At 37.9% G+C, this 23,702-nt stretch overlaps 1 protein-coding gene across 1 annotated transcript in view; it reads left to right on the top strand.

The window, feature by feature from the left end:
- LOC140327488 (uncharacterized) overlaps positions 1-23,702 on the top strand; it is a 44,686-nt gene extending 20,984 nt beyond the window's left edge. The window contains exons 10-18 of the mRNA XM_072406875.1: positions 1,938-2,084; positions 4,075-4,188; positions 10,981-11,058; positions 12,699-12,824; positions 14,936-15,027; positions 15,949-16,042; positions 18,376-18,498; positions 20,721-20,822; positions 23,577-23,702. Coding sequence (XP_072262976.1) covers positions 1,938-2,084; positions 4,075-4,188; positions 10,981-11,058; positions 12,699-12,824; positions 14,936-15,027; positions 15,949-16,042; positions 18,376-18,498; positions 20,721-20,822; positions 23,577-23,702 — 1,002 coding nt within the window. The remainder of the gene's footprint in view (positions 1-1,937; positions 2,085-4,074; positions 4,189-10,980; positions 11,059-12,698; positions 12,825-14,935; positions 15,028-15,948; positions 16,043-18,375; positions 18,499-20,720; positions 20,823-23,576) is intronic.

Below are 23,702 nucleotides of genomic sequence, written 5' to 3'. Positions count from 1 at the left end.
TCTGGGATACCTGTAAAGACCATCTTTCAAGGGAAAAAATGTAAAAGAACATTTCATTTTTGTAAGAAAATAATGTTTAAGTACAGAAATAGCCACATTTTAAATGTAGGCTGTTGATAGGTGTCAACTTTTCATGTTAATTTCAAAGCTTCTAAACTTAGTATTGACAAATTGATTGTGGGGGGAGGGGGTGTCAGGGGGACTTCTAGGAGCATTCAAGTGTTTTCCTATAGCAATCAAGAGTGTAATTGACATCAGAATGTTGCTCATTATCACCCCAAGGGCTTTTAGATGCAATAATCATTTTTCCTAACTCAGCCAGATTTTGTTTTTGCAAATGTGACACTTTTGCACTTTCATATATTCTGCTGCACGAAAAATCTTTTTGTCTTGGTCTGGGGAGACAGTTGTGGTAAAATACAAAGGAATACTATGTAAAATATTAGGGAACATAATATGACATTTAACATGTTAAAACTAGTGTTTTTTTAATTGTAAATTAAAAATAAAAAATATGTCGGGTCCGCTCCTACAACTTTGAAACTGATCAATAGGATTGGGACCTTCCTGAAAAAGAAATGGGTGAGATATCCAAAAACATTTCTCTGGAATCTGCTTTGCCAAAAAAAGAGTTGGGTAAAAAGTGTTTAGCTCCATTTATTTGGGCTACAACCACAGGATTGACTTAAATTTAATCAACTCGAACTAACTTTGAATTCCACAATAGATTATCTACCAATTGATGAGAACTTCTCCTCCAGCAATTCTGCTTTCTCTACTCTGGCAGCAGCTGTGTTTGCTCTTGTTATCTTGCTCAACCAGGGCAAATGAGGTGTACCCATCTTTCCTGTTTCATGAATGGCTGAATTAATTTAAACAATGATGATGTGAACGTCACATCCCAGGAAAACAATGTTTCCTATGTGGGACTTGGCGCCAGTCCTTATCATTTGTAAGATACCTTTAAGCTGGGGTAGGGACTGTTCCTGAGGCCTTTTTAGTTACTAGCCCTTTAGCTAAAGGACCGTCTCAGGGGTTGCATACTTGAATGCTAGAAAGGCTTTCACAATCGTTTTTTCAGATAAGGTAGTCCTGGTGCCCTGGCCAGGGTTCACAGCCAAAGTTACTTCAACGTTCCATGTGAACCAAGAGAATGAAATACCCACCTTCTGTTCCACTGATGCATACTTTGCTGATATGTGTCTGTAATTAGTATGTGAATGCAATAAGAATCACATACTTGAAACAACATTATGGGGCTATGCCAAGATAGCATTAGGCATCAAAAGTAGTGTGCACAAAACTGTGTAGAACACAGGTGTAAATGGAAACTGGCAGCAGTACAGAATGGGTGTAAGCTACATTTTAATGAAAGTTGTACAAAATGAGAATGAAGATTCTTGTATGTACAGGTAGGCTCCAGGTTACATACGAGATAGGGGCTGTAGGTTTGTTATTCAAAGTTGAATTTTTATGTAAGTCAGAACAAGTATATTATTTAATAAATGCAATTAGGACATATGTTTCAACATGTTATTAGGCAACATGGAGTCAGTTACTGTATAAAATCCTCAGTGTGAGTTAATCACAAAGCAAAAAAAAAAAAAACTTTATGGAGCCTAGGCATTGATTAACTTCTGGAGCAAGCTCTGCTTTGATATGCAAAAAGAAACAACTGCAGAGTTTGTCTTGGTAATTAAAGAATTACAACCGCCACCCTCCCCCCATCAAGCCTCTGTCCTGCACACTAACGAGCAGGGAAGCCCCGTTCTTATCTAGGAGTTGTCCGTATGTCAGATATCCTTAACTCAGGTACTACCTGTAGTTCACTATATATATATATATATATATGTTTCTATATTAAAATAGGATTTTTGGACTTACACTTATGTAGAATGCATATCTACATTTCTAACCTTCAGTATTTTACTCAACAGGTGGATGCAGTGATTCTTGTAACAGAATTTGGTTTTACAATTTGTGAAAAAGAAGTCAAAGATATGCTCACTGAGAGTGGATTTCTACAAAGATGTGACAAAGATCCATCCAATAACAAGATTATGCTTATTGCATACCCAGAAAAGGTGTGACAATTTTAAAATGAACAGTAATATATAATAAATACTTTGAATCAAATGCACAGTTCAATAACAATGCAATTATGATTGTATTATTGTGTCAGTTAAAATACATTTTTTTACTAGATTTTATGTGATAATTGTAGGTTTTTATATAGTATGGATGTTCTGTTTAGTAATAGTCAGGTCTGGATTTACCATTAGGCACAGTAGGCATTCGGCACCTCACCTTCATGAGCTAAGACCCAGCCCTATGACACCTACTCCTCCCAGAGTCCTTTAGCATACCTTGTGTGCAGATACCTTCTGCCTCTCTAACCCCCAGGAAAACTTCTGTATCAGAAGTGCACAAAATAAGCAACATGTACAGTGGCTACCTGGGCATCACAAAGGTAACAGATACTTTGGCTATCTTGGGTGTTCCTTGGAGCCACAATTAACCACTACTTTTTGTGACACTGCTGTGACCTAAATCCAAACAAAACCACCACAACCGCATCTGAAATCCCCCACCTGCAACCATCACGCTTGACACTCCTACTGCTGAACATGACAACCTCTTTACCACCACAGTGCCTGATACCTCTTGTGAGTACAGTGCAGTCTCCCCCAACACTTACTACTTTCACCACCATTAAATCTAGTTTGACACCACTAGCTCCACTCTTACAACTATATCTGCAAATCTCCAAACCTACTAGCACTGCCTCACCACCAATCCCTCCTCTGACCTCCACACTTCCCATTTTTCTCAATTAGTATACACCACTACCTCTGGTCTGATATTTCCACTTGACACTTGACTAGGACACAAATACATGTATACTACTCTGCTGTTAAGTGACTAGATTTGTGAAGAACTAATATCCTCACATTACTTGAATTTATTTACAACAATGGATTCAAACATCATAAATGTATTTGCAGGTGATCAATTCCTTTCATATCAACCTGAGCAGGTTAGGTAAGGATATCTAGTATGTGCAAAGACAGCTACTTGACAACAGAGGGTTTTAAATAGATTTAGTGCAACTACGTGTATTGGATTTAGCAACTGTGTTTATTGAAGGAAAGTAATTAGGCTTACTAGTTATTTAATTGGGGCTGCAGAATGATTAGTCTGGTATGAAAAGGATAGGGACCTACATGCAAAGTCAGAAGCCACAACAAAAAAATTAAGAAAAAAAAAAACACACACACACCACAAATCCATAAACCCCTTCTATATCCTAAAATATAGCTGTAGTGGACAAGACAATGGAACATAAAGCAAAATCTACAAAGGCAATGATGTGCTGTATGTAAAATACAAAGCAGTAGTCAAGAACATTAAATGTGCTGAACAGATTGCCATTGTGACATTGAGCATTTAAAGTATAGTACAATGTACCGGACCAAATGTAATCCTGTCCCAATCATCAACTTAAAAAAGTGTCTACATACACTCTGTAAAGCAACAAATGGGGGAGAGGGGGAGCATGATGCAATGTTTATTTTGAGGTCCCCACTCCATAGGCCACTAGGAAATGTATGGACGCGTAGGTTTGATATGGCAAATAGTAGGACATATCAGCTACACTGTTCCCCAAAAGTGGCATTAAACATCCATTGCAGGCACACACAGCAGCCAATATGAGGAACTTTTTAAAGTCAAAACTTTTCAGGTGACAGATGATCTTTAATAATACTAACTTCAATCACTGTTAGATCTCCTTTAATCCGTATGCATTGCTGATATGTTGCAATAAAACTCCAAAAGAATGGTTCAGATTGTTAATATTAGCTATATAAAGCACCAACATATTTCACAACAATGTATAATAAAAAGGTATTTGGGTTGTATTGTAAAAGCTACAAATATTCCATGAAAACTCAGTGCATTGTTCAAGCTGTAATCAAATAAATAGAACAGTCTTAAACCACAATAGTTCGACAAAGATAACTGACTGAATTTGTTACATATCATCAAAACCTGCATTTTTTTTTTTTTTTTAAGAACTTGAAATGGCAGTTTGCAAAAAAAGGAAAAAATAAAATTGAGAAACTGGAGGTGGAATCAAAGAAGAAAAAAGACACTGAACTTGAAACAATTGCAAAAATCTTAAACAAGGTATATTTACATTATATATAACGGGAAGAGGGGAGAGGGAGCGCACAATACAATACCTATATATATATTGTGGGGGGTCAGCTCAATAGTGGTAGGCACAGCAGTCAGAGACAGTGACACAACGGCACAGTCCACACAGGGATTTGCCTGTTTTCTTTATTTTCATCCATAAGAAAAATATAGCGCCTTTACATACAGGCAAAAACACTTAAAAATTCCTGCTCGGCTGAGCACTAACTAAACACAAGATCACCCTTTCTATACGGACGGCCTACTACCAGCCACACAACACAACTCAAAGTAAAGTAAACCTACAGTGTCCTTTTTGTTATTTTAGCAGCAATGGTGAAAGACAGTCTGTTCAACCAGTTCTCCCCACCCGCACATGCTAATAGGGCAGACCTTTATAGCCCAGAAATGAGCTGATCTCCATCACCTGGCTGAGAGCTATATAGGAAACCTGTTTTAGACAGGAAGGGAATGAGGAGGCCCACTACCAACCTACTCATCATTCCATAGAAATTCAGACCCGACAACACCATTTACCAATGTCCTCAGCAAACAATGTTTTTTACTCATCTTTACTGGATTTCTGATATCTCACCCAGAGTTTCCTAGTTGAGATAATCACTTCCGGTAGCCTAGTACATTGTATATGAAAGAAACCTAGGCGAAAAATAACTATTTTCTACTACTTTTCCAGTCACTGACCCTGATTTATGAAAGCTCTCCAAGGCTGGAGAGAATACACTTTCATCAGTGAAGCTGGGTGATCCAGCAAACCTGGAATGGATCTGGTCAAGGATTCAAAACATTTGCTAACAAATAGCAAATTATTTTTAAAAATCCATTCCATGTTTTCTGGATCACCCAGTTCACTGATGAAAGTGTATTCTCTCCAGCCTTGGAGAGCTTTCATAAATCAGGGCCACTGTCTCACATACTGTCCCCCTTTGTTCGAACCTGTGGGGCTGAACACTTTTACTCACCAGTGTGTTACAGACCCTGGAAAGGGCATCTGCATTCCCTTGCAGTTTTCCTGACCTGGGCTCCACCAAGAATTTAAAGTTTTGTAAAGTCAGAAACCACCTTGTGACTCTCGTGTTTCTCTCCTTGGCCTGAATCATCCATGTAAGGGGGGAGTGATCTGTCACCAACCGGAACTGTCGACCCAACAAGTAATATCTCAGGGTCTCTAGAGCCCATTTATTTGCCAAACATTCCCGTTCGACAATACTATCATTTTTTTCCGCGGGAGTAAGTTTTCTACTCAGGTATGTAACAGGGTGTTCTTCTCCCCCAACCTTCTGTGACAGGACTGCCCCTAAACTGACATCGGAGGCATCAGTCTGTACAGTAAACACCTTTTTGAAATCTGGAGTCACCAGCACTGGTTGTCAACAAGGGCCGATTTTAATTACTGAATTGCACTCTTAGCTTCTGTGCTCCATTTTACCATGGCCGACTTACTTCCCTTGGTGAGGTCTGTCAAGTGTACTGCCACCCTAGCAAAGTTTGGCATAAACCTACAGTAGTACCCTACAATTTCCAAAAAGGCTTTCACTTGTTTTTTTATGATGGGCCGGGGCCAATTTTGGATGGCCTCTACTTTATTCACCTGAGGTTTTAATACACCTCTTCCAATTATATACCCTACATAACCTGCTTCCTCAAGACCTAAAGCACACTTCTTAGGGTTTGCTGTTAACCAGGATGCCCAGGGGGAATCCAACACCACTTATACTTTTGGTAAATGACTTTCCCAGTCATCACTAAAAATGATCATATCATGCAGATAAGCAGAAACATATCTACGATGAGGTTTAAAGATGATATCCATTAACCTTTGGAAGGTTGTGGGAGCCCCAGGTGACCCGGAGGGCATAGTGACATACTGAAAAAGGCCTTCTGGGACGACAACAGCAGTTTTTCTTTAGCACTGTCAGTAAGGGGCACTTGTCAGTACCCCTTGGTTAGGTCAAGAGTAGAGAAATACCTTGCATTGCCAAGTCTCTCAATTAATTCATTCACTCTTGGCATTGGGTACGCATCAAACTTTGACACCTCATTTAACTTTTGGAAATCATTACAGAATCTCACTGTATCATCTGCCTTTGGAATGAGGACTATGGGATTTGCCCACTCACTTTGCGACTGTTTAATCACCCCAAATGCTAACATCTTTTTTTACCTCTTCAGATACAGCTGGTCTCCAAGATTCAGGTTTCAAGTGAATTCGTACCTGCTGCTCAGTGACTATGTCATGTTTGATGACTGAAGTGCGCCCAGGCAATTCTGAGAAAACATCAGTGTTTCTTGAGACAAATTCTTTTGTCTCCTACATTTGAAATTTGCATAAGGATTCTGCAATATGCACACCTACAGTATTATAAAAAGGGGTGTTTACCTTATTTTCCGACATTTCGGAGGCAACATTGCCAGGGGAACTCACTGCTGACAGAGTCATAAAATTTTATGATACAACTGTTCAGGCTTTCTCTTACCACGCCGGTAAACTTTATAATTTACCTCTCCCACTTTCTCGATTACCTCATATGGCCCTTACCACTTAGCCAGTTCTAACTTTAGCTGACCCGTTGTAGACACAACTTTGTGCCTTTTGAGCCTACTCTAAGTGTTCTTTGATGATAGGCATGACAGCAGCTATTCTGTCTTGCATGAGAGCAATATGCTCTATTACACTTTTGTAAGAGGTGTTTCTGTTCCCATGATCTTATCAAAGTGGGGTCTCTGAGCTGAGCAGTCCCAACATTGTCACAAGATACCTCTAAATTAGGCATATCTGGAACTTCCTCCACATCTTCAGTCTCACGAGCTAGTATGGCTAGAGAAAAATTATCAATTTTGTCAGGGGTCACCCCTACTGCGGGAACCTCAGAATCTGGGTCATATGGTTCTGGGGTAACCTCAGTACACACCTTATCAGTCAGACTTTCTCCACAGGTTACCTTTCTGTTCTGCCATAAGTCCCAGAATAGGGAAAAGTCTCTTCCCAGTATCACACTATACATTAGTGATTTAACTACACCCACTTCATGACATGATACTCCACATGGAGTTTCTATTGTGACCAGAGCAGTTGGGTACTTTTTGGTTTCTCTGTGTATGCATAGTACCTCAACAGTATGTCCATTATATATACCAGAGTTTACCAGAGAGCTATGTACCAGGGTCACTAAGCTCCCAGAGTCCAACAGTGCCTGAGCTGTACAACCTCCTATGGACACAGTACACATTGAATGTTCTAATTTAGACATAGTCTCTGCAAAATACACTGGCTGTGCAAACAGAGTAATACGTCTGCACTCCATTGACTCAGTTGTGAGGGGGCAATTAGCAACCACATGTCCAAATTCATGACACCACCAGCACTGTAAGTCCCCATTTTGGGTCCCTGGCCTGGATCTCCAGCTACCAGTTGAATGTAGCCCTGCTGGTTCCCCCTTTGAGCCATCTCCCCTTAAAGCATCTTTCACCGCTCTAGCAATTGGTACAGTCTTACCAGTAGACTTCGGTGACCGGCTGTCCTCGGGGCCGGCACATCTGGGAGATGCTTGGAGTAGGTCCTCGGTTGCACTGTACTGCTCCACGAGACTCACCAATTGGTCAGCAGTTGTAGGTCCTCCTTCTCCAACCCAGCGCTGGATCTTGGGGGGTAATGACCAGATGAACTTATTCAGGACAACTCTCGCTACAATTTGACCTGGGGTGCTTTCCTCAGGCTGCAGCCATTTCCTCACAAGATGGATAAGATCGTGCATCTGTGAATGGAGTGGCGAGCTCACAGAGAAAGTCCAGTTGTGCACTCGGCCTGCGCGCACATGCATGTTTACTCCAAGTCAAGCAAGTATTTCACCCTTAAGCTTTGCATAAATTCTGGCATCTGGCTCACCCAAATCATAGTAAGCCTTCTGCAGCTCCCCTGTCAAGAAAGACGCCACTATATCTGCCCACAGGTCAACCATTAACTTTTCTCACTCTACTACCATCTTTTGGAGTGAACTTTGTACTGCAGACCGTGCTGTTGGTAACACTCCCCAGCTCCCTGTCATGTCAGCGTTTCCACCGGTAGGTGGCAAAGCCACCACTGCCTCACTCAGCACAGCCATTTTCTCCATTAGTTGGCAATTCCTCTCAGCCTGCCTGGCCTGTGCCTGTTGCTGTCATTTGTCAGCCTGTGCAGAGGCTTGCTGCTGCTGTTGTCCAAACTGTTTGCAAAAGTCCTCCATTACACCAGCCTTGAAGTGGGCAACTCAAATTTCCTGGATTTCTGATATCTCACCCAGAGTTTTCTAGTTGAGATATCCACTTCCTGTAGCCTAGTGCATTGTATATGAAAGAATCCTAGGCGAAATATAACAATTTTCTACTACTTTTCCAGTCACTGTCTCACAATATATATATATTATATAATATATATTAGCATATTGTAGTTTACTAGTCTTTAGATGTAGTTTTTACTAGATATTCCTCCCAAATTTAGGTTACAGATGGGAGCATAAAAAAAGAAATAGGAGAATGCAATAATACACTTTTGTATAAAAAATTAATTGAAGAAATGGGGACATTTTTTTTCTGTCAAACAAATACCATTAATATGCACTCTTATTTTCTGCGGTGGATCCAAGCCAATCATGGTATACAATATTTTTTCCAATATGCAAGAGCAAAGAACTCTTGTAGATACCACTGTTTTGGACTGTTGGGAAAAATGAAGTGATTATCTGCTGCTTTAAACACCTTTGTCCTTTTCAGGTAAGTGGGGATGATGTGAACCATGTCCAATATCTGAAAATCATCTTCTTGAGAAGTAATGGGAATTAAAACCTCTTGGGCAAGTAGAACTGCCCCAACTACATGGAATACTGATGAAACCTTTGCCAAAAACTCAGGTGATGGGCACAAAAAAACTTTGTCAGGAAGAAAGGTACAAACAGTTCCTTTGCAGAAAGAACCTGCAATAAAGAAACCTTTCTACTGAGGTAACAGCCATCAAAAAATACACATTCGGATCTAAAAGAACTTGAGGTTCTAAGGTAGAATTCCATTTCATTTTGGCTTCAGTGCTCTGCCCACTCGGAGGTTGTTAGGGCTGACAGAGCTGAAACCTGGACTCCAATAGAGTTGACTTTGAGCTAGATTAGGTTTAAGTGCCATGATAAAGTAATTTTTCCATATATTGGGGTATTTTTTATTAGTAGACTTCTTCTGTGCCTTGAGCAGTGTCTCTGCCACTGTGTGTATAATCCTAGAAGCAAAATGTTTTTCCCTAACAATAAGAAGGCCATCACATTTATGTGTGCCAGGTTGGAATGCCTCCATTTGTCCTTTTATTATTATTATACAGTATTTTTTATAGCACCATCATATTACACAGTACTGTACAAAGTCCATAGTTATGTCACTAACTGTCCCTCAAAGGAGCTCACAATCTAATGTACCTACCATAGTCATATGTCATTAATGTAGTCTAAGGTCAATTTGGGGGGAAACCAAATCTAATCTAACTGCATGTTTTTGGGAGGAAACCCACGCAGACACAGGGAGAACCTGCAAACTCCATGCAGATAGTGTCCTGGCTGGGATTTAAACCTAGGACATAGCGCTGCAAAGGCCGGAGTGCTAACCCCTGAGCCACCATGCTGCCCAACGTTACATATCATTTGTCCTGGAGACGAAGTCCATTCTGGCAAGGAAGATGAAAAGGAGGAACCAACATCTGAGATAACAAAGGAAACCAAGCTTTTCTGGGCCAGTGGGGAAGAATAACAATTGTTCTCTTCAATGACTCTCAGATTGCTATTGTGCTTTAGAGAACAGGTAGGGAAGGGGGAAAGTCCCATTTCTGCTTAAAAGTGTCCTGGGCTAAGACATTCATTGGAGATACGATTGGGTCTATGGATGGAGTGCCCCACTCCAAGACAATGGGATGGAGGTAACGCTTGTTCAGTGTTCGCTCTTTGTGGTTGGGAAATGATCTGTTGACACGATCCACCAATTGATTTTCTGGGCACAGAAGAAAGGTGGCTATGAGATCCTTTTTCCATGAAAAACCAAAACAAAGAAAATGTATGCTCCTTGTCTGACAATATATGACACTCCTGACATCTTGTTGTCCACCTTTTAAAATAACTACCACTAGTCCACTGTAGCATTCAATGCCACCTTATTTACTTTACAAGTTATATATACAGTCCTACACATACTGTGTGTAAAAACATGTTTTTTTTACATACCTGATTTTTAAATCAATTGACTTTTTCACTAAATCTATGCAATGTAAGCAGATTGTGGCTGGTGGGAGGGGACAGGGTGCTGTACACAGATTCTTGGAAACAAGAATCTGTAGTATTGCCAACAAAAGCTGAATTTTCATGAATGAGAGGACAGAAATCTAATAATTGAAAGCAGCAGGCCAGAAACAGGTTCACAGGTGTGTATCTGAAATAAGAATCTCCAGTCCAGGAGAGAAGCCTGTACAGCTATGCAAGGCTGAAAGTAAGGATGGATTACAAATTCTAATCTTTAGGTTGAAATCAGCCATTTCATGACATTATTGTACGATGATGGCAACTTTGAAATTCTTTCTTAAGGTGTAGCAGTGATCACAATTAGGTTTAAGCTCTGAACACCAAACCCACCTTTAAAATATTTAATGTAGTTCTAATATATACTGTATGTTGTGGGATTCTTCACCAATTTTATTCTGAACTATTATACATGGAAAATCTAATTTGTTTATTCAAAACTTAATAATTGTATATTTTACAGAACTCCAATGACCTTGAAAAAAATATCTTTACAACATATTTGCTACCAGTTCTTCATTCATCAATACTCTCACAAAAGGTACTGATTTATATTTTTTGAATTATTAAAATGTTTACACTGTAACACAGGGACAAAAAGAGCACCTGCCCTGGGGCTGTTTTCAGTGGGAATGTGCAAGAGCAGGGTGGGACAGATTCCCAATTCCGGGTCCCACATTTTACAAGCCTATAAAGCACACCTGGTGCTAAGCAGCAGTGGCTGTGTGTCTTAGTGATCCAGACTCTCTGGACTTGGATTTTGTTTTGTTGAAATACCCCCTGCGAGGGAAGACTGTTTTGTTTTGCCGCTTTTGGACATAGTAAATATGGGCAGGAGACATTGTTGCCTTCTTTGTTTATCCAACAAAGGGCAATTAAAAAGATGTGTACAATGCTCCTGAACCAAAAAGTAAACCAGAACTCCAATCATTCTTTTTAATAGTTACTTTCCACATTTTACATTAGCCTTCTTCTCCTTTATAGGGGAATTTTTTGAAGTATACTTCTAAACTTTCTTAGGATTTTTCTCAAGTTATAGAAGTATTGACAGCTGACAGTTCTTGGTAATGATAATAAATACAGACACTTTATACTTACCTTCTGCTCATGGTGTGGATATTGTTCTTAGCCATATTCTTTGAAATTGTCATATTCTTCAAAGAAGTGATTGCCTACTTTTCAAGAATTGTGACATCCACAGAAAGGCAAAACAGCAGCCAATGTGATTTTATTTTTTTAAACTAGAAAAAAAAAGAAAAGGTGCACATGGCTACAGCACTATTATTATTATTATTAGTAGTAGTAGTAGTAGTAATAGTATTATTAATGTCCAATTTATATAAGGCCAATATATTACAAACAATGACATAGGAGGAGAGAAGAGCTTACAATTCAAGAAGAAGGAAAAAAAAGGATGCCAGTGACATTTTTAATTATCTGTAGAAGTGACTGCTTATCATTGTATTATTTTTGTAAATACAGAAAAGTCATTTCTGAATGCAGATGCTGAGTTGCATGCTACAAAATGCTCACCTTGCAGAAAAGAAGGACCATGCAAAGTGCTTTCTGTGGTGGCCTGGAATTAATGATGAGGAAGAGCAAGATGTACCTTGTCAAAACTTCCAATCATCTTGCCATAACAACCCAGTGGTTTCCCAGTTTATTAATGGGAAGCTACCTAAAAAACCTTGGCCCAGGTTTCATATTGATTTTGCTAGTCCATTTAAAAGGAACTACTTCTTTATACGGGTGGACTGAAAGGGGCTAGAGGTAAAACATCACCACATGAAATACTCAATGTTATTGAATCTGGATATTTTTCTCTCTAAACAATTTAAACCTTGCACCAAAGCCATTTTCATATAGATACATGTATCCTAAATACCTAGAACCAGTATACTGATCATTTAAAAAGTTAGAGCATTCACATGAAAACTGGGTTACTTTTATTGGAGTTCAGTAATTGTAAATTTCATGTGTCATTTGTGACAAACTTTGTTTAACTTGCATTTTTGCCATCTACAATAATTACCATCTAAATCTGATTTATTATTACACAATGTTTCTCTTTAAAGCATAACATGAAGAGATAATTATTTTTATTTAATATAAAAATTCCATTAGTATTAATATTACCATACCAAGTAAATTTCATTAAACTAAATTTCTATTTCCTTTCAGGATGCACAAAATGAACATGAAGTTATTTCTAAACATTCAGACTTTTTAAAGTACACTGGAATTATGGATTTTTTAATCCAACTTGATGAATTTGTTTTATCAAAACAAAAATCCAGCTTTGATCATGTAAGTGCTAATTAGGAAATGTTATGTTAAACCATGTTGTGTTAGTTATGTTAAATGTTAAACCATCAGCAATGAGTGAAGTCTCTCCAATGCCCAGGACAAGAGAAAACACTAAACTAGAGCCCAGACATTATCCAATACAATATTCCTTGCATCTGTATATGTCAACACCTCTGTACTTCTGAGAAACTGTACACCTCTGAAAACTAACTCATTTTGCAAATAAGACAAAACAAAACTTTTCATTGTATTCTGCATTACCACCTTCTTCACCCTACCTTTCTTTACCAATTGTTTTTAAAGTTCATAGTTCATAGTGTTAGTTATAGTTTATTTAAGGTTACAGAGTACACATGTCTTGATTACACAAAAAAAAAAAAAAAAAACTCATCCAAATACTCAACCATATCTGGTACATCATGCACATCTCCCAGGGTTAAATGTAAGGGTTATTTGTTAAAGTGATAACATAACATTTACTGACCATGCCCTGCAGATTATTTGGCACACAGATCTTGGTGCTGGGGATTTAACAATCACTTCTGCAGAAGTTCTCCATCACAGCTGATTTTTCTACTGAATAATCACATTTCTGCTCTAATGTAGTTCCAGACAGTGACCCTTACGTCTTCAGAAGCCCACAAAGCTTTCATTATGGGCTTGTTTATCAACGATGAATCTAGTGTTGGTCGAATAGCTTACTATTTGATTCGTCAGCTATTCGTTCGAATAGAGCAAAATTATTCGGGTGGTCGAATGTCAAAGTCGAACACCATTAAAGTCAATGAGAGGAAAAATTTGTTTTTTTTTCAGCACTTTGTAGAGCTTCTACAACCTCCAAACAGATGTAAAAAGATACATTATAAAAGGATACATAAAAAGATACATTGCAAAAAGATACATTGTAAAAGGATACATAAAGATACATTATAAAAAGAAACATACACTATTACATACCCCTGTACTTCACATGAATATTAAAGAGCACCTGTCACATCAATATTAGGCTAAAGCTAGGTACACACTTTCAATAATTATTGTTAGAAAATGAACAGTTACGACCAATCAACGATTATGCACAAATATACTTGAACAAGCATAGTGTAGAAAGCGCATAAACATGCACAATCACTGAATGACCGTACACACGATAGATAGTGAAAGATCGTCAGCCAATTAGATCCACTATTTTCATTGCTGAACAAGGACCTGCAGTTATTCACCAAGATTTTTTTCTGCACAGACTTGTGCATTATGGTCAAGCTGAGTTTGTCAAAAGGGTAAGGGACATACCGTGTTTCCCCGATGATAAGGCAGGGCCATCAAAAATGGCACATGAACAATAACTGTGTACTGTAGTCTTCTTCATGGGTAAATCCCCCTGAAAATAAGCCCTAGAGCATATTTTGGCCTTCAAAAAAAAAATAAGACAGTGTCTTATCATCGGGGAAACAGGGTAGCTATCAGGGTTGTCAGCTGAATTCACTTGGCTTGGTCAAGGACAATCTCAATTAGCCCAATGTATTTTTTTAAATGCAATTACTATGTTATCTAAAGCCATATACTGCATTCTTAAGAGCTGTTTCTACTCTAAACTGATGATAGTGTGACTTTTTATGGGTTGACTGGTTTTACGATTAAACACATTTTAGTGCCAATTATTCCTATGATGATAAGTTTTAAACCACTTTCTTTGAAAAATGAGTTAGCAGTTCTATGTGTGGACTAATATTTTATGTGCCTTCTTTTACAATCAGATATGCAGAAATAATATCCATCCAAAAAGTAAGAACATATTTTAATATTTATAGTGCAAAGTAACTCAGCTCGTAATATTGGTTAAGGCCTTTTAAAATATAAAATAAATCTTATCCCTATTTAATGTACAGCGCTGCGTAATATGTTGGCGCTATATAAATCCTGTTTAATAATAATAATAATAATAATCCAGAATATACTAGACACTTTCATACCACCAAAACACTAACTGCCCCTCCATACCCTCCTGTGTGTCTGCAAAAACAACTTTCACAATGTTTGTATTATTATGTGTTCCAGTATTATTAAAAAAGGATATTCAAATTACATAACATTTTCTGATACTATTTCAGGTAAAGACAAGGCTTAAACATTTTCAGAGAGTATTAAATAATATTACCAAAGAGATTGCCAGAACAATTGTACTTTACTTGAATAACAAAGAGTAAGTATTCTATGTTTTACCTTAAATTATACTGCAAGCATCAGGTAGGAAAATGAAAAAAATCTTACTTACGAATGTATCCTAAAATAAAACTGTATAATGCATGGCTGTTTAGGCTTTTGAGTACATACTATAAATTATATATAATTACCCCATATCCCTTAACTGCCTGATCTGCTGGCCTTAGCATTTGCCAAATTTGTCCCTTGTTTTTTCAAGTCAATCATTGCTTGACATCCTATTCAACCAGGTCTTCTACAGAGCCTCTAGTGGTGAGAATGTGTGCTGCTGGTAACTGCCAGGTTGAAGTCCTTGGGCACACCAGGGTGGGCAGGATGATACACAGTACAAAAGCACTAGGCATAAGAATTGTCAAGAAGAATTGTCAAGGAAGGCCGAATTCGAGGCAGGCAACAAGCAAGAGAGGTCAGACCACAATCCAGGGGCCAAATACCAGGGATCCAGGAAATAGACACCTGTGACACAGGGGCCACTGGAAGCTACAGAAGGCACAGGCGACACACGAATACACGCAACATTTATTAACTTCTTGAGCAAGCTGTGCTTTGATTTGCAAAAAGAAACAACTGCAGAGTTTGTCTTGGTCATTAAAAATTTACAAGAGACTGCAGAAAGAACTCATTCCTTAAAATCATCTACAACCTCAGTTGTGTTTAGCAAAAGATTTCTCCTGCAAGTCATGCAAGACTGTCTTTGTTCTATAAGCATGAATGTCAGTCTAGGAGTTTATTTCTACCTGAAGCCTATCTGTTTTTTTATACTGCTGAATAAAAGTTTGATTTTCCTGCATGCTGGAGGAAGCTATTTTAAATTAAATAAAGACACTGTTTAAATGTATTATTATATGTTATAATACTGGAAAATATTGTAATTGTGACATATTTCCCTCTATAAACACAGGTTTCAATTGCAGCTGAATGAAAAAATCCAAAGGCTAAATGATCAGCTAAAGGGAAACATGGATAAAATGCTAATAGGCTATGTGGCTGATCTGGTAAGAATGTTTGGTTCAAAGTTATATTACACCAATGTTAAAAGTTTTATTACATTTGAAATCTTTTTGACTTTCTCTACAAAATTAGGACAAATTATCTCCAACAATAATATTTTGTAAATGTGTCCTTGTCATAAAAAAGTGTTGGAAAAAGTGTAAGTGGCAACACATTTCCAGGAGTAAGGCCAGGAACCTTGTTGGCCTCTACAAAGCATAAAAATTGCTAATGCTAGGCATACAATATGCAACATTTTATTAGATTTGATTTTTGATCCAATCAAAAAATTAAATCAAATGAAAGGCTTTCACCATCTAGGGCCTTTCTCGATGGATAAAATTGAATACTGAACAATGGAACACGGACAGTTTTTTTTTATTGATTAAGCAACATCAGAAGTGGTAGGCTATTAACGGCTACATAGCTTTGCACTTCAACAAATGACAAAGCTCGGTGATGTTCAGTGCTAATATTGGTGGCATTCCAAATAATTTTTGAATAGATTTCTGCTGAACTCTGCTCAAGATAATTTGATGCAAAATAGTAAATCAATATTCACCGATTGATTTTTATTTGCTGAGTGTTGCATACATCTACTAGTTTAAGCCTAACATTACACTTGGCCCTTGGCAAGGATCAATAGGCAAGAAAGGCATATGCAAAAGATATCCTTGATGTTACTAACAATGATTTTAAATGGCTCTTACCTAGAACAGTAGTAAAAGTGATAACTTTCAGGCTGCTAAAAAAAACAACATCTTGTTTTTCATTTTAATTCAAGATTTGCTTTTTACATCTTCCACATGCACACATGCACACACATGTTTTGAGTCAGTCCTATAAATGAGTGAAAACGAGAATTAAATTTCTGTCCAAAGTTCACAGGGTATAGTTAGACATAGTTAGACTTAGATTCGATTTTTCCCATCAAAGTTTTACCTCTGTATATTGGCCCTATGTTTGCAGAGTAGTTGTTTTGTCTGTCCAGTGTAGAGGTTAGTACAGTCTTCACTACTAGATTCTTTAACCATCAAACAAAGGACAGAAGACGACACACACAAAATAACATAGCCAATCAATGTAGCTGGAGCATCAGAAATACTGCAGATTTTTAGCAAACATTATATCCTTGTTTTTTAAGCCCAGCAACACAATGGGTCTGATTTATTAAAGCTCTCCAAGACTGGAGAAGACATACCTTCATGAGTGAACCTTAAGGATCCAGGTAGATTTTTTTTGATAAAACAAATTAAACAAGTTGGAATAAAAACTTTTTTAAATCAGGCTCAATGAGAGAAAGGAATGTACATCCAAAATGATCTTTTCCTTATGCCCAAAAGACTGTGTACTACATAAAAAACAGTAGGTAGTGCTCACTGTGAATATTCACAGGAAAATATCTGGTATTTTTTATAATATTTTATCATAATTAACTGTAGACACCTATTGAAACATAAACCTAAGTAAACATTATGAACAAAGCATGGTATCTGTCATTACCAATTACCATATATATAGGATCACCTTTGCTAGGGTCAAAGGACACTTGTCTGGTGGTTGGCTTCTTGCGCAGACTGTATCAGGGCCTATCATGTCATCCATTTTCAAACTTTAATGTGCTGTCCGCATCCTCCACCGCATGTGAGGGGTTATGCTCAGGATTGCCTTTGCTGGGGTCAAAGGACACTTGTCTGACTCATCTTTCTCATTCAGATCACACACTGAGGTATCATTTTTAAGCTGACTTGTAGCCCGGTTTATTGAAGGTTGCAGATAAAAAAACAAAAACAGCAAAAGAAAGCCTGGCCTGTCCAGCACTTACTATACATCAATACGTGCCTCTCTGTCAGCTGGAGCGCTTCTCCCTGTCAGCTCAAAACCAAGCTTTCAGCAATCTTCTACTCACTTTTGAGCTCATTCACACAGAATGACTTGAGCTCACTCACACAGACCACCTGTCTGTGTCTCCAAGCAGAGCTCCCTCACACAGACCACCTGTCTGTGTCTCAGCAGAGCTCACTCACACGGATCCCTGTCTGTGTCTCTCAGCAGAGCTCACTCACACAGACCCCGTGTCTTTGTCTCTCAGCAGAGCTACTGACTGAGCTCCTGACTCTATGTTATATCCCCACCCTCAGTGCTTCTTCATTAATTATCTCACAGGTGAGAGTCTTCCACCTGCTACTTCACACAGAGGAATCTTGGGCAAATATATCTCCCTTCCACCACCAATCCTGCCTTTGTGTCACAATATATACAGTATATACACTACATTGTCCCTAATATAAAGCAATATTCTATTCTCACAATGATGTATGTTTGTACTACTTTTTAGGTAGAAAAAATGTTATTCGAAAACATACCAGGTGCAAAAGAAGAGTGGAGTGCACAAAAGAACAAAGTGACATCAGTTGGTGTATACAGTCCCTATTTTTGCGGGAAAAACCCTATACACAAGGTATGTTAATCCCAACTGTTTATACATTACAATGAAGTGTTTTAAGTCTAACTTGCTGAATTCAAATTAACTAAAACCATCAAAGTACAAACCTTACATTATTTTAAGACATTTAGTGATTCCTGAAACTAGGGCTTGTATGCTTAAAACAGGATTATGCTGGCTTCTGGAGTGCAGTCCAGAACATACATTGTTCAATAGGCCGATCCCTGGTGTGCTCTCTTCCGGATTTGATGCTCTCTGGGTTCTCCAGGAAGCTGCCAACTTTTGTCAGCTCAACAAGCAATTGCCACGTCCTGGAGGTCCCAAAGTGTTACCTTTAGTGAAGTCAAATCCCGATTGGACGCTTTCATGATTAATGAAGACCTGACCAGTATTTTAACTGATACACATGATTCCCAGGACAGGTTCCCGGAGGTGTTGGACTTCTGGATTACTTAAAGCCTTCCTACTCTACGGGGATCTGCAGTTCTGTGAGTGTGGTGGTCCTGGTAGTTTTTTTTTTTTTTGTGGTGCTGTGGAGCATAAGCCGGCTTTAGGTACAGTATTTCCCCCGTCCAGTTCCTTTCTCTTTTTTCCTTCTTTGTTCTTTAATGCCCCTTATTTTGGTTATCATTCTGGTTCAAGTATATCACTGGTATTAGGGCTGTACCTAATGGTTTATAGCTGTTCTTATCTGTATATTGCTGTCAATGTTATTTGCTTTCTTTTTACACATGCTGTCTGAATGTGTTTATTGTGTTTTGTTCTTTGTCTATTCCCTAATATCCATTTTTGATTTTTCTTTACCCAGTTCTTTGATTATTTTTTTCAATAAAAAAATATTATTATGAAAAAGGATCGTAAAGCCATATTTTTTTTTCCTAAACCGATGATGATTTTTTTAAATCATTTGTTTTTTGAAAGATACATGTTCACTTTGAATTTATTGCCAGCAACATGTTGTAAAATAGTTTGGACAGGGGCAACAAAAGACTAAAAACATAACACAATAAAAGAACCAAGAAAATGCCATACAACATCCCTTTTATATTATAAAGCATGGTTCTATGTTGAAAGAGTATGGGTGCTAAACTGGCTTGCCTGCAGACCAGAGTTGTTGCTCATTGAAAATACAAAATGAAAAATATGACACAGGAGACCCTGACCTGTCGAGCAGTTGAAATGAAATATCTGGCAAGAAAAGGACAACATTACACTTTCAAATCTATAAAAATTGGCCTCCTCTGTTTCTAAACATTTACAAAGTGTTGTACAGGAAGAGGTGATGCAACATGGTGGTAGATATGCCCTTGGCCTGGCTGTTTTGAAATGTGTTGCTAGCATCAATTTTAAAATAAGTATATCCTAAAGAAACCCCAATGGTCACATTTCATATGATGTCTTTGTACTCTTTAATTAAATATAGGATTAAATTAAATTATTTTCAGACATGCAACATTTTTTACCTTATCCTGCGGGGCTCAGCTGGCCGGAGCTCTTGTCCTGGCCTGACTGGGGTTTAGGATCCATGTTTGATAGGGACCTGGACTGAGAGGGGCTGCTTCATTTAAACATGAAGGGTATTTGAATCCTGGTATCTGTGGAGGTTGATTTCCACTGGGCGGAATGCCCTTGAACTAGTCCAGAGAAAAAGGTTTTTTTGGCAGGTCTTCCTGCATCCTATTGTGTGATTTCTACTCTTCCTGGTTAATGTTAACCAGATCATAGTGTTTTTATTGTGATTTGGCATGCAATGGGGTGAAACTCGCTCGGTTATCCTTGGTCAAGATATAAAATGGTGGTGTGGTAGTGAAAAGGGGTTAAGAAGATATTCTGTGTAAAATGGCTTGGAGTTAAAAATTCCTTCTGTGCATTCCCAATCTCAGAGCAGCCAGAGGCCTCCTGTAATGTGACATATATATCCCAGGGAGCTCTGCGCTCCCATTCTGGGGAGGTCCTTTACCCTTTCTTCTTCTTTTTTTTTTTTTTGGGGGGGGGGTATAACCCTCTCTAAAAGAAAAACAAAAATGTAAGGTAAAAATTTTAGGTTAGGTCACCTTTAAGTATGCATGTTTTAGAAATATAAAGCGAATCAAATTATGAAAAGTTTATTCTATTATAAATAAACTTGGCATTACTAACTGTATCTGATATTCGTTTGATAGGTCAAATGGATTAAAAGCTTTTGGTGAGGTTTAAATGTGAACACTTTATATAATTTGTCAAAAAAATTTTTCTAGGTGCGTCTGTTTCATGTCATTTTTGGAGGGCTTGAAGTAACCAAAAAACAGCTCTTTGACAAGATATTAGAACAGATTGATAAGATCCTTGAAGAATTTAAGGTGAGTGCATAACTTTAAAAAAACACAGTTTTTTTTGCATATGTATTGTTTATATTTTCAGGTGTTTACATCATATTGATTTATAGATTTACAAATTAGACCTCACTGTCCTTGGTGACCAATTTATAACATAGTTACCAGGTAAAAGATGGTAGACTTAGAAATAGGTGCAAGACTAGATGGAACCAGGTCTGCTTCATCACCTCCGGGAACCTGGATTTTGAACATACCGCATGAATAGCCATTGTAACTGTACAGGGTCCTCCAAAAGATATGCAGAAGAATAATTCTGCAATAACATGGAGACTGTATAAACAAATGTAAAAATGTGGTAATGTTAAATGATTTTGCCAAAGTCAAACAGAAAACTTCATTAGTTAATAGGAACCTGCTTATGTCTTCCTGCTGAATGTCCCTGAACTTCTGGCCATGGAGCACACACTGCACACCGGAGAGGTCAGATAGCAGTCATGATATAATGCATTGGGAGGAAGTATAAAAAAACTTTATTAGTGTTTTATGTCCCAAAATATATGTCAACATGTAGAATAACATTTATTTACAATATTGCTGTATGGAAATTTATTTTGCTAGAGAAATCTTATGGAATAGCTCTGTTGTCGGTCAAAGTTCTTGTAGGAGATGCAGAGTGGCTTTGAATAAGGAGTTCTGTACTGCCTATGTGTATCTGGACATGGATCAGCTACAATAAGCCAGGATTTTTTTGCCACAATACATTGAGAAAGTGCTATATTGACCACCCTATTTGTATTTTTTGAACTCTCTGTGCCAGTTGTCTGCAGGCTCAAATAGATCGAACCCTTAAGCATATATGTACCCATTCACATTCCTTACTATGTTTACTGCAAAAGACTTGAAAGCCAAGCAGCCACAATGGTTGCTGAACTATTTCCTAGAGACACACAGCCGACCTCCTTTTTTCATTAATAGGAAAAGTGATCAAACATATGCAAAGATTGAAAAAGTACTCACTAAGATTCTGGAGCCCAAGATAACTACAAATGCAGAAATGTATTTATTATGCCACGAAAAATAAAATTTAAGTATGACTCTACCAACCATGAAGGTAAAACCTACCTGCATTTTTATTGGGAAGCAGGCAAGGCAAATTTATTTTTAGATTGACATTATTTCTTAATTGCTTATTGTGTGCATCAAACAAGCAAGAGACAATATATGGGCAACCTAATACAATTTTAATACTTCAGCAACTTCTGAACAAAAAAAGAACTTGTCTAAGTCGATAGTATTGTTCCCAGCTGCCAACTCTCCCAGCTCAGGAACGATAACCCACTTTAAACACAGACTACCACCCTATGCGTATACTCAATACACCACTTTTACCAATTTTGGGACTGCACACCAAAGATGGGTCCCCTACCCCACTAAAACCTCTGCCAATAAACAAACACAAACAAGGACCTCAATCGCCCCAACCTTACCCAACCCACTCCAACATCCCCCCTTCTATTGACCCATCACACAATGGGGCGGGAGGGTAGGAAACCATTTCCTGCACCTTGTACATTAATGACTTCACCCCTCTTCTGGCTCACCTCTGCCTCCTTACTAATCCCAAAAGTGACCTCTTGATCATCTCAAAAACAACATATTAACCCTCTCCTGTACACTCCCTGTCTCCCCAGTCATGCAGGCCTTTCACTATGCTCTCTTGTTCGCCTGTTCCAGGCCTGTCTGGATTGTTCTAAAACTGCAGCTACCACACCACAGACCATTCAGTTTTGAAATTGATCCAACTTGCTAGGGTACTATAGTGATTTTCTTTATTAAAAGAGGTGCAAAAAATGATATCCAAAATGATTGCAACAAGACTGTCTTATATACTCATCAACTTTATTAACCCCAGACAAAGTTGATAAAGGGGAGATCTGCGGTCTCCTATATAACAGAGGTGTTCATGGTTTTAGAATATGCAAACCTTAACCTTCAAGGACTTAGTTATACTTAAACTAGATGCTGAGAAGGCTTTTGATAATGTGAGCCTTAAATGCCTCTTTACAGCCCTACTAGTCGTGGTATTTATGATATTTACCTTCATGCAAAATACACTGTATGTATAAATTTGCCATAGCCAGAATTGCCATTTTCCATTGGTTTCAAAAAACCAGCGCTGCCTACTTTCCCCACTACTTTTTAAATTGGCCATCCAACTCAGATTTTCACTTTTTTAAACTCAACTCAGACTTTTACAGGTAATAAATAAGGTGCTTAGCTTTCATTTGTTTGTGATATTTTTGTATTCTCATCCTATCAGTTGATTATAGTTTTTCTGGCCTACAAGTTAATTTCACTAAAAGTTAAAACTTATGAATGTTTTGTAAAGTGAGGACAGTTTCAAAATTACTACATACAATTTAACATAATTGATTAGACATGCAATTAGGAACAGACTTTAATGTACCCAAACTTTGTCTAAAAAAAGCAATAAATTCATGTGACTTTTTTGCTGTCCTACATATTAAACTTTACAGTTTTTATAGCAAAATTAAACTGATAGAGAAACGTAACTTGCATAGCATGAAATATTCCTTACTGGATGGTGGAGACCTATATAAACACTTATCATTACAGGTTAAATATCAAAAATAAGTGTGAATAAACAGGGTGCCTCAAAAATTATTGAAGCCAGGAAGTAAACATAACTGACAGGCAACTATGGTGGAAAGTGTTAAAAAATAAAATTCTGTTTCCTCTCTCTCCTTTTCTCTAAAGAGCGATGTAATAAAGGTTTGCATTACGGAGCTCAATGCCTTCCTGAAACCCAAGGGGATTCTTGTTCAAGAGAATTTTGTCTTACAAGCTATTAACGATAAGCTGCTTGATGTTCAACAAGGGTAG

The sequence above is a fragment of the Pyxicephalus adspersus genome, chromosome 3 (genome assembly GCF_032062135.1).
Source record: "Pyxicephalus adspersus chromosome 3, UCB_Pads_2.0, whole genome shotgun sequence".
Classification (NCBI taxonomy): domain Eukaryota; kingdom Metazoa; phylum Chordata; class Amphibia; order Anura; family Pyxicephalidae; genus Pyxicephalus; species Pyxicephalus adspersus.
This window is presented reverse-complemented; position numbering and strand designations above follow the sequence as displayed.